The sequence below is a fragment of the Tetrao urogallus genome, assembly GCF_951394365.1.
Source record: "Tetrao urogallus genome assembly, chromosome: 13".
Classification (NCBI taxonomy): domain Eukaryota; kingdom Metazoa; phylum Chordata; class Aves; order Galliformes; family Phasianidae; genus Tetrao; species Tetrao urogallus.
This window is the reverse complement of record NC_136826.1, coordinates 19,111,759-19,124,447: the sequence shown is the minus strand read 5'-3', so window position 1 is coordinate 19,124,447 and position 12,689 is coordinate 19,111,759. Positions and strand designations below refer to the sequence as shown.

The 12,689-nt window shown below is 39.2% G+C and overlaps 1 protein-coding gene across 1 annotated transcript; it reads right to left on the bottom strand.

Annotated features, from left to right (window-relative positions):
- Window positions 1-3,385: 3,385 nt before the first annotated feature.
- ZC4H2 (zinc finger C4H2-type containing) lies at window positions 3,386-11,428 on the bottom strand (the record flags this gene model as incomplete). The annotated part of the gene is made up of 5 exons (XM_079541906.1): window positions 11,313-11,428; window positions 6,414-6,585; window positions 5,216-5,388; window positions 4,499-4,661; window positions 3,386-3,499 (listed from the first exon to the last, which is right to left on the bottom strand). Exons 1-5 carry the CDS (start codon window positions 11,363-11,365, stop codon window positions 3,386-3,388), a joined length of 675 nt encoding a protein of 224 aa, XP_079398032.1. The 5' UTR covers window positions 11,366-11,428.
- Between the last annotated feature and the right edge of the window lie 1,261 nt (window positions 11,429-12,689).

The window sequence follows — 12,689 nt, the reverse complement described above, 5'->3', positions numbered from 1 at the left end:
TTGTTTTGTTTTTAATAGTAAAGCCATTTTACACAGTAAAATGCTTTCATCCTTTTAGCATGAGCTTAAATTGGGTGACGGGAATAGGGAGATGCTTGTGAACTCCATGCCATTTGGCTGCAGAAGAACAGGACTATACCATACAAGGCAGATGAAAAACTGAGGAAGGACCCCAGGAACCAATCACAGGAAATCCTGTGTACATATACAAGGAAAAGGGAACGACCAGGGTCAAACCATGGGTTAGAAATATAAAAGTCTTCTAAAGGATTCAAGGCTTAAACAGCCCCTCAGCATATGTAGCAAGGGTTTCTTTGCGGCTATTAAGTTAATTTAACCTGAATAGGAATGAATCTAAGCGAAGTGAAAGAACTTTAGGTACAAATGAAGAGGCCATTTTTGCTTCAGAAAGCACAAATACCATAGTTCTGTAATAAAAACCATTCTTCAGATAGCTGCCTCCTCTGACAGATCAGGGAATCAGTTTTTCATAACCATCTCAAAGTCTCTCAAGAAAGACTCCTGCGATGAAGGCTGTCACCAGAAGAGCTCTTCAGTTTTCCTTAATCAGAACTGCCTGTCAGATGACAGATTAGTAGCTCCCTAAGAAAGATAACACATCTCTCCAACCCCCTGACCCCAGGACCCTTTAATATATAATATGGATTTTTGTCTCATTGGAAGAGTTTGACTTTCTCAACAAAAACTCACTAGTCATACGACTGAACTTCAGGAAAGATGTGCAAACAGATTTGTAAACAGTAATGTGATTAATAGAAATACAGTATGTCATACACATTTTTCTTTTTTAAAATAACAAAACCTTGTCAAACACAAGGGCACAAGAGACTAGTTTAAAACAAAAGCAATAATACAAAACTGTCATACAAAATTAGGAGATGGTGCATCCTTAAGCATGCTTCAGTCTAGAACTCTAGAGATCCCCAAGAAATAAAGAACTTGGCATAGCATAGCAACAGTGAAATAAGAACAGCTAGGACTAACCCCCATCTATTTCAGGACTGCAAATCTGTTCTAAAAGTCTATACTTCTATACACACACACTACTTCACTGCAAGCCATTCACTCATTCTCCAATTAGTTCTTAAATTTAACAATATCTATCACAAAAAGTATGCTGTTTTAATGCATGCAGATTGAAGGAATCCATATGCTAGTCTTTAACCCTGGTTATATCTTCCTTTAAACTAAGCAGGAATTGCTCTGAGCAGGGTACACAGCATACAGTCTCTCTGGCATTTAAAACCAGAACAGAATTTATGTTAGGAAATATGCATGAAGATAGAGAGTTGGGGCACTACTGCTGTGTGGTAAAGAAAACATGAGGTCATGCCATCCTCCTTTATCACTAACTCCTAGAGAACAACTCTGGGTAACAGAGGTTACAGAACTCATTCCTGACATCTTTTCAGTGGCATACAGTCCACATTCTGTCTGCCCTGCTTACAGATGTTATTTGGTTATGAAACATTAACATGTGAGAGAACTGACTGATCTTGGCATAACTTATAGGAGGTTATAGTATATAAGTTACAGTTCAGTAAAATATTTGTGTACTTTATGGCAGAGTTTGGAAATTAATGGCAATATATGAGACTTGGCCAGCAAAATCATTTTCTGTGAATTTATACAGTCCCCACCATATGGTACAGTTCTGACCATTGACTACAGGGCTTCACTGTTCTTCTTCAACAAGCAAATTTCCCAGTATCACCATACTAATATAGTAGTAGAAGAAAACTTCTGCTAAAAAAAAAAAAAAGTCTCCTGAAGTTAGTGAAAATAATATACAGTACCAACGATCAACCATGTTGGTGACAAAACTAGAATTAGGAAGGTAAGACAGAAGTCCCAGCTCCATAGTTGGGTCATTTACCATGCTCCCAGTGGGAGAAACAGTTACAGGAGATGAAAAAGATACAGGGAGGGGTCTGCAGGAACCTGCAGTCAGCATTCTTCTGGTACACATGCAGAGAAAGTAGAAAACACGGACTGAAATAAAACTAATTTCAAAATGGCTTATTGAAAGAGGTAACAATACAAAGTTTTGGTTAGGGAAAAAAAAAAAAACAAAAACAACAGTTCTCATGAACTGCATGATTTAAGTTGACACTGCTCCTGGTACGCGTTATTGAACTTCCCTGTAATCCAGCCAAGGATATGCCTGACAAAGGAGATTTTTGCTGTAGAATCCAGAAACAAGAGCTGTGCAGAATGGCTACTGTTGCAGCCTGTGGACACATTGGATTTACCTCAGATCCTAGAAGGACCACTAGTGTATCCATTTCAGTCAGTTTTCTGACTGCTAAAAGTAATATCACCTTATCCTGTGCAATGCTTTAACACCTTGTCATTTTCAGTAATTCATACACAGCCTATAACTGGATCCCTTTTCCAAACCTTAAGCCAAATTTGACTGAAAGTACAGTCAAACTCAGTAAATCAAAATTCACTTGTGTCCTTAATGCACTGATTTCTTGCATAAACATTTTTTTCCCCTGAATTAAAGGAGGAAAAGGAAAAAAAAAACTTACAACATTTGATACCCAAGGCTATGCAATTTTAGTAGCTTGGAAAACAATTTGTTCTTTAATAAAAGAAACCAACCATTTTTTCTGCATTTCAAATGGTCTCCTGTCATCAGGAGAAAAATTAATAATCTTTTGGTGACATCTAATTTAAAAGTCTTAAATTTAAAACATCTAATTTAAAACTCTTTGAGTGGGTAGATAATAGCAGGACAAGGGGAAATGGTTTTAAGTTGATGGAGGGAAGATTTAGATTGGATGTCAGGGGGAAGTTCTTTACTATGAGGGTGGTGAGGTGCTGGAACAGCTGCCCAGAGAGGCTGTGGATGCCCCATCCCTGGAGGTGCTCAAGGCCAGGTTGGATGGGGACCTGGGCAGCCTGGTCTGGTATTAAATGGGGAGGGTTGGTGGCCCTGCATGCAGTGGGGGGAGGGGGGGGGGTTAGAGCTTCATGATTCTTTAAGTGCCTTCCAATCCAAGCCATTCTATGACTATGAAAAACAAGACATGAAAGTATCTGTAGTAATTGCATTTGGCCAATAATCATAGCCTGATGTCTAGGATACTCACATAAGAATTCTATATTGCTTAGGAATCCAAAAAATTGAATGATTGAAACATTAAACTGTAGCACCATTAATACTTATTTTCCTAAAACATCCCATGGACTAGAACAAAATCAAAACAGAACGGAAACATTGTGCTTACATTGCATTGATAGAAAACAATGAGTTGGTCGTACTTGAGTCTGTACTTCAGTAAAGTCTGGCCACATTTACAGTTCTACCGGAATGGTATTGGAAAACGTCACACTTTGCTCAGCAGTTTTCTGCGTTTCATTCATCCTGTTTCCTTTTGGGCTTTTTGGGATTCCGAGATCGGCTTTTTGCCTTGCAGAGTGGACATATTGGTGCATTCCGATGAATTTGCTGGTGACAGGATAAACAGGCCTGAAATGCAACATTGCAGCCTTTTGTTACAAACATTTAGGGCAGTACTGATACATTAGTTATTGGGTATCATATTCTAAGATACAGTACATAATAACAAAGACTTCTTGCTTTCAAAGGCAAACCAATGCCAATTTTTATTTCCAGGTCTCTGAAAAACAAGGCCAACTGAAAAACAAGACCATATTGTTTCACACTGTTTCACACTGAAGTGAAACTACATCTCAGCAAACACGTGGTTTAGGCCTTTTTGTTTTGGTTTGTTTGTTTTTATAATTTCAGCATGAAAATTATTTTTGTTTAAACTTTCCACATTTTAAAGATCTCTACACGAGTAACAGCTCACTGAGCAGCAAGTTACAGTGAAAACTTATTGCAGTTTCACAGAATTCAAGGCAGAGAGGATGATTAGATGAATTCTACGTATTTAACACAAGACACAGCACACTACTGTTCTGTTTCATACTAAGCCCTTTAACTTCCATTTGAATGAAGCATATTGCTCTCAGAGAGGTTTTTGCTGACCTAACCCTAAACATGAAGTACATAACTATGAAATATACTTACCTCAGTTTAACCCCCTAGGCAGTGAATCTTTGCAACCTGAGTGGAATAGATACACCTGTAGAATTACAATTTTTTTATTTATTTATTTTTTTTTTTTTACTGACTACCGAAAGAGCTGAGTGTAACTGCTGATGGGATGGTAGTACACCTCTCTTAAGTGCTTACAGTTAGGCTGAATTAATCCACACATTAGTCTTGCACTGCTATGGAGAGTCTCAAGTCACAAATTAGTCAAATAAAGCAGAGCCTTGTCCTTAATCCTTGATGACTGGTGCTACTGGATTAAGTTCACTGGGGTTGTTACTGATACGAACCCCTACAGAAAAGATCAGAACCAGAACCAGTTGTTTTTCCTTTTTGTAAATACTGATCAAGTTTATAAGCACTGTACATTCCAATGACACAAAAGAAAAAACAGCACAATTTCCTAACCTTCATCGGAGGTGGCTGTTGTCTAAACGTTGCTGTCTGTCTGGTATCTTGCTTCCTAGCCACTTGCAGCTGTTGGGCAGCTGCTGCAGCTGCAGCCAGAGACTCTGGGATGGGAGGCTCCTGTGGTTCTGTCTGCCATTCAGCTTTCTGCTTTTCAAAGTAGCTAGACCAATAAACAAATTAATAATTAAAAAAAAAAGCACCTTCTGGACTACGCCATTATTTCATGGAATATTTTGTGTTAAAGTATAATGCTTTATATCTCCACGTTATGTTCCTCCATTAGAGTCAAGTTGCCTATGTTTAGACACATTTACATCTGTAAATATAACTGTTAGTATTTTCCTTTCCGTTTGTACACATCAGATAGAGTTCAGAAGAACAGCAATGACTTTCAGTTTCTAATACATCTTGATCTATAACTGAATAGAAATCTAATAGGCTATAAAATATATAATATACATAATCTTTAATAGTGTTACATTCCCTTATGAAAACCTATTTTTATATTTTATTCTGTTAAAGTTAATATTTTAATGCAATAGATTTATATATTCTTTGTAGTTTCAAGCTGCTTTCAATAGAAAACTGTATTTCTGAGAAAATCCAACGCCTCTTAACTCCTTTCTTCCAACTGTTAACAAAAATAAAACAGCAAAATAATCAGTAGCATCAAAAAATGGTGTAAAGCCAGACAGCGTTTACTTGGAGACTTACTCAAGGGACAGTTTCTCCTCTTCCTCACACAAGTCTGGCAGCCTCTGCAAGCCCAGTGTCATTCGCAGAGCATCTACATGCTCCTTTAGGGGTTTGTACTCCTCATGCAGGCGACGAGTAGATTCCAAGAGTTTATTGAGATCATTCTCAGACTGCTTGATAGTATTCTCCATCTGAAACAGAAGGATGAATATGGTTTTAAAAGGACTATTCTTTCAATAGCTCTCTGAGCAAAGGAACTGTATCAAAAAAGAAAAGCTTTTCCTCACCAAAGTTAGAAGATATTGGAAACAACCCAACAATAAAGCAAAGAGTTTTGGTTAGAATTATCAAGCTAAGAAAAGGTTCCTGTTTCTCTTACTGCAGTAAATGGAAAAAGAGGTGGAAAAAGACTATGTTAGAGAAAAGAGAGAGAGAACGAAACATACTGAGAAAAGTTGTACAACTGGGTAGAGGAACAGAAACTTCAAGTGGAAAATATTTGCAGACTGTTCATCCAGAGCACAGCTTGTACTTGCTTGTAACGTGAAAATGCTTTATCTCTGGTGCAAAGCACAGACACCCTCTGACTAAAAATCACTGTACAGTCATGTCAGTGTCCTATCGTAATGAACTCTCCACTTAGTCCTTCTAATTGACTAATATTCCTTCTTTATAGGCTGTTTTTCTCTTATTTGTATTTCCTTCAGGCTTGTGTTTCTTACTGTACTGAGGTAATGTCTGGTGGTTCCACTCGAAGTGGAAGATCAGTTCTTTCTAGCAGCTTCACAAATATCACACATTTTCCTGAAATACCTTTTCTTCCCAAACAAAAACTGTCAAAAATTCCAACTAACTGCCTCTAGCTGCTAAATGAGAAAAGACTAAATTACTTTCTATGGGACTGTCAGAATGAAGTTACTATGACTACTGGTGAAATTCTACAATGGACTCGGTCATCTAGCCCCTTGATCCAAATGCTTTCCATGTTAACATCATAAAATAACTTGGCCAAAGCAGACAGGGGGAAAAAAAAGATTTCCTATATTAAATTTACTTCGTAGGATCCCAGAATGGTGTTGCTTTGTGAAGTCCAAATAATTGAACCAGTAATCATACATGGACAATTCTACATGTGCATACATGTGCAATTCTACAACTCGCGGCCTTATTCATATACAACTGCCATAGGCTTGTCTGCATCAGGACTGTTGCATACCACGTTAATATCAGCATGGATCAGACGCAGCTCCTCCACATGCGCCATCTTCTCTTGCAGCAGCAGGTCCATTTCTTGTTTGTATTCTTTCAGGTGCCTCTCCTCAGACTCCAGGGCTTCAAACTCTGCTTTTAGACGTGCCTTTATTTTTTCCATCTGCAAAGTCTTATTTCTGGATCCCAATAATAATTACAAATACAAAGGGACAACAGTAAGTAATTGCAAAATACTTTTGTGAGGCATCACATTGTAGGTGAAAAAATGCATGAAGCAGGCATCAATAACAGACATGAGTGAAAAATAAGACTTCTCTAGTACCTTTCACATATTTCTGTTTCTGCACACATCCTGCATTCTGGTTCTTTTTATTTTAATTTTTTGCCAATCTGTAATAAAAATATTTAGAAACCCAGTTCATATCTCTGTCTTCAAAGCTAGAAATCAAAGGGTGTGAGTTTCAGGCATCAGACATTTTTAAGGAGCAGGTGAGCAGAGCAAACACCATGTTCTTGCTCTTGATCACATTTGTGACATGTTATTTTCTCTGTACCAGAAGTCAGAATGTGACACACCATAACCAATAAGCCAGCAACACTTAAGTGTTTATAAGAACAGCCCACATTGTCACTTTCCAAGCACATAATAAAGAGTTCTAGGATCCCGTGCTTCACCTTCTATGAAACAAACAAGAATACACAATTCCTTTTTAGTCATGTAACATCTACTACAACTATCTCCAGACTTGTTTCCAAGTTCATTACGCAGTAGGCTTCCTATAGACACAGTGTAAAAAAGGGCAGGGGAAAAGGGAGCTTGTGTTTGTACTTAAGTTTCCTCACCCTCATGCAAAGTGAAGCAAGTCTGATTCAATTTCAACATAAGCAGTAGGGCTGAGCAGAATGTACTCTGTAGATTACAGGAAGGTGACTATCAGATGAACAGTAAAATCTAAGAACATGAATTTCACACCAATCCTAGAAAAGGGTGCATGACTTCCTTTCCCACAACACCCAGACTTTGAGAAGGCCTTGTTTCAAGAACAGCATCTTTTCTCGCTCTTATTGCATCAGATTGCACAGTTAGAAGCATATTCTACTTATCTGCAGGGGCACACCAGAAGTACAAGTAGAAATCCTCCTTCTATTCTGTTTGCTTAATAGCAGGATGCCACCATTACACTAACAGCACAGTACCATCTCAGGTCTTCCTTGTTATCTTTGGCTTTAACAGAGTTCCTGTTTTCTCTAATTCCAACAAAATTTTAGAGCTAGCCTGAGGACTATTCTTTAAAGTACACAATAGATGTCTAACTGATTCTATTCCTTGACCAGAGCTCATCCTCAGTCACCCTCCTTCTTGGGGATGCTCACACTGTGACTGTGAATCCTCTCAGTCCCCTTGTTCCTGTTTTCCAAATTAGCCTCAATTAGTGCAACATATGCTTATGCCCCAAGTTTTCGTAACCCTTTTATTGACTGCCTGACACATCACTAGCAGAGGGAATTGGCACAACAGGGTTTCACCAATTGCTGAAGACCACGGCAGAAAGCTGATTCAGTCAGTCCCTAGGACAACCAACTGTGGCCATCTGTTCCAAGAATTACAGTTTCAATTGTTCCCTCTCACTTCAGGAGCTTATGAAGCTGCAATAGATAAAAATAGTATCATAAATAATTTTGCAATATTGGTGGGGTAGACAATTAGATCTTAGAGGTCTTTTCCAACCTTAGAAACTTGATTAGGAATCAAAAGTAAGGTGAAGATGACATGTCACATAGCTAGAGGAGATTACCTAAATATGTAAAGTTTCTTAAAATATACACTGTATGACTTTAAAAAAAAAAGCCTCTGAACAAAAATGAATTACACTTACCCAATTTTTATAGATGAATAAATCAATTTTGAGATGGGATTTATGGACACAGATTTATTTGGCAAGTTTCTTTTTTTTTTTTTTTTCCCCCATTTGCTATACTAGCCATATAAATATTGGAGTTATATTAGCAAAAGAGATCATTGCTATCCCCCATTTTATACGTGGAAATACCTCATGAAAAGTATAATCCAAACACGCTGGTTTTCACCAGACATCATTTATTTAAAGCATTCACTTAGTAGTGGCAGCTTTGATCAGTGAGACTAGGAGGATTTGTTCCAAGTTTCCACACAACGCACGTTTATGACACACATTCACCTAACAGGAACTAGATGACCTTTCACACTTTTACTAGGCGCTGACAGCTATCCTCCGCAAAACTGCTACACCGAATGAGTTGCAGGGGATTATTTCAGTTCAAACGATTAGCTTTTGGTATAAGGAAAGAAAAAGTGCACACAACTTTATAAAAAGGCCTTCATATTAACATCAGGTAACAGGCAATGAGGCTCTGAAACAAAAAACAATATTGTGATTTCTATACTGCCTAATGAAATCGGCCCTCGTTCTTTACCATTCTATCTAAGTTCTTAGACTGCAATGATAACAGTAGTAACTAATTGTGTCCCAGTATAACGTGAAGCAGTGAAGCTGGCATCTGCTGTGGATAAGTTCACACATACCCTCTGATCTTCTCCTGGTCAGAACACTGAGTTCCAGTATTTACACATTTGCTTAATTTTACAGCTACAATTAAGTTAATTTACATAATGCATATCAATAAGTATGTGCAGATATGTCTGGACTGGGGGCTTATACTTTACTGACAGCAGTAATTCCATACTAATTGTGTTTATTTGTACACATCTAGGAAAGCAGGTTTTCAGAATCAGATTCTAGAATCCTAAAAACCCACCTGACCTGCCTTTAATATATGACAGAGAGCACCAACAGAAATAAGCAATTTATTTCAATAGCAAGGTTTTTTTTTCTCTGCCTGTAGAATACTACCCTGAATGCAAATTAAAGCCTGCCAGATCTATCAAAAGTGTATTTTCTTTGTAAGCATAAGAAAGTCTCATAGTTATTTTGAATGAAATTCTTCACAGAATGAAAGGATGTAGGTATCTATTTTAAATAGGTAGTTTTTTGGCCACATTTTGTGAAAGGAAATTCAAAATTGACATCAGTGCCTCAAGCAGGATTTTTGCTTGTTTTAATTTATGTTCAAGCAAATTTATTAATACATCATCACGTAGTAAAGCTATTTATTCACATTCAGCATCTTATACCATAAACTAATCTAAAAAATGTCTTAATTGCAGTGTTAACGTACTACTTAAATACATTATCAGAAAACAGAATGTGCCATGTAATTAGATATTTAAATTCAGTGTAATAATTGGACCTCAAATAGGTCATATCTACACCTACATTTTAAAAGAGTATGCCTAATATCTAAGTATAAAAGCACTATTCTTACTCTGCAAAGCATGTACTATCCCATCTTTTCCTACATGTAGTCTTGGAATGCTTGACATAGGAATATTTTTGCCTGATCTTTGTTCATCCTCATGGTATAGCATGAAAAAGGCACAGGCCCATACACTGTTGCCTTCTTCACCTTTTTACATGGGTAAAGAGTGCTTATTAAAGGTGCTAATACCAGGCAGAAAGACACATCTGCAGCAACTTCTGTGCACAGCCAGGCAGCGGCTCCTTTGTCCACTGCCTGTACTGCAAACATACACATCGACAGCCTCTCTTCAGCTGTCATGCCCCAAAACACTTACCACTTCAATGGTAATCCTTCAGCAGCTCACCCTTCAACTCTCAGCTTCATTTCAGATCATTGCCCACACTTCCTTTGTAAGATGTTTTGGCTTTGGATACATTAATTTCTGCTAAGTATTGACAGTTTAGGCCTTATCTGAATATCAGTGTCCTAAGTCCAAGAATGCCAACGTCATAAAGCTTAGAAAGCTTAAAAGCTTAGAAAAACATACCCCTCAACAAATGATGCCATGCATTGGTGTCTATGATACCTTCCTCTTTCAATGCACCCTGTTAGATATGCTGTATGGAGAGCACTATATACAAATTCTTGTTGTATCACACTGCACAGAACAGCAGAGCAAGACAGCTGCTTGCCTTTGTGGCGGATCCTCCAGATGATGACAGAAATAACATAGTGCCGTTGTTTCCCTATCCATCACCACCACAATGCTGTCACCCCAGCACACAGCCCTGATCCTCCCTTCAGAGTGCTACTCAGAAACAGCAGGCTTCTGCTATCTTTCCCTGCCAGTCTTAGGCACTGATTTCTCCACAGGCTCAGACGCTTCCCTTTTCCAGCAGACACATATACTCCACGCTCCCCGCAGGCCACAATCTCGGAGCAGTTGAGGCTCCTCTGCCCTGGCAGCTGAGCAGCCGCACGACCACCCACGAGTTCCTGCCCAGCTGCACTCGGCCGTCCCAGTCCTGCTCAGACACCCACTCCATGCCGTTCTTTGGGGCACACCCATCCTCAGCTTTCCGTGACAGCCCCTTCCTTTCCCAGCCTGTTAAGGCTCCTGCCGGCGGGGGGGGGGGGGGGAAATAGTGCAACTGCGTGAGGCATAATACTAAATTTACAACAGACAAATTTAGGGATGAGAAATTATAATCCAAAGAGTTTAAGAGAAAGCACCCACAACCGAACACCTCTCCCCCAGCTGCACGGGGCTGAATCTGCCTTCCCCACCCACATGCTTTTCCTTCTCGTTATGGTATTACTGAGCTAATGCTCTGGAAACCTATGATCGTTGCCGCCGTTTGTTGCACATTCCGCTGGCATTTCCCAGCTCCAGATGTGCCTTTTCCAACTAGAAAAAAATGTATTTTTAGCTCTAACCGTAAAGCTTGGGATGGTTTTTCTTTCCCTCAGTAGCACAATAGCTACTTTCAGATCGATGCAACTACTCTACTTTCCCGAGGAGAAAGCTGCTTCACGTAACTGATGCAGCACAAAGCAAACATACCTGATCTCCTTGATGCTCTCGAGTTTGCACATGATCTCTTGCTCATCTGCCATGCTTTTCACTCCCGATTTAAATCTACAGCGAAAAGTACAAAATGCCAGGGGGGAAAAGAAAGAAAACACATACAATAGATACAACGTAGTCACCCCCTCCTAGCATAAGGTCTCTGAGCCTGTGCGGTAGGCTCTAGCGGGATCTATGGGACTTAGAGTCCAGCTTCCTCAAACTATCTAGGCAGACATGCGGCAGAAAGACTACAACACCCACAATGCAAAGCAGAGCTCCCCCTTCTTCCTGCAAGTAGATTTTAAATCAGCTTGTCACGCCTCATTTTGTCAGAGGTTGTTAGGAGTCCAAAGAGGGAACGAGGAGACCTCCTGAAGTCTATGCAATATTTAGGATGTCATTAAAATCAGGAATAAGCACTAAGGGATCATTTGATGCGATGGCAATTTTGAGGTTCTTTCTCCTTCCTCCCCCAACCAAAGCATGCTATAGCCATCATTACTATTATGCTGTTTTCTCCCAGGTGTTCTGACTTAGGAGTGCATCTGGAGCTTAGTAGAGACATATCTTATTTTTTGGGATTTTCTTCTGTATTTCTTACACTATTGGTAGCATTTTTTGTTTTGAAAACAAAAACAGTACGTGAATGCCAGGTTGAGAAGACTGACCATTTGCCTGAGGACATTCTACCCATGCATATCAGAGCACTTTACAAGGACTGCTGAATAGACTTCCAGCCATTTGTCACACAGGTAATTATCTTCCTTCAGTTTCTGTTGTGAACAAAACATCAGTTTATTTTTTTGAAGACAACAGTTTTACATCTCAGCACTCTGAAAGACTTCTTCCTGAAGGATCCACAGAGTAAATTCCTGATTCTTCACCAGTATACCCAAGCAATTACCTAGCAGTTCCCCAGTTTTTATGGTCACGCTGGGTTGAAAGATCAATGCATTAGAAGAAATGAAAGCTCAAGGCCAGACAGCAGGGAAACCAGATCATAAAGTCTTCAACTTAAGTATGTTTACATGCACAAGCATCAGTATCATAATCTAATGAATACAGTGGACCACTCATCAGTCAGTAGCATGAGGCCAATGAGCACAGGGCGATTAAGTGGGATGCGTTACCCAATTGTTATATATGGAAGGCAAGTAAAAATGGACATAACACAGAGCAGAGCAGCAAGATTGGTGAGAGTTTTGGGGTACATGAAAGGCATCTGAACGTGACAGCATGGCCAAAGTAACATGGCACTTGGTTGATTTGTTTGAGTCAAGACTTGTTCTCACAGAACTAAACGTCTTGAGTCTGTTGCATACACGGTTGCAGACTAAAGGAAAACCGGTCCCCTTAACATGTGACTGTGCC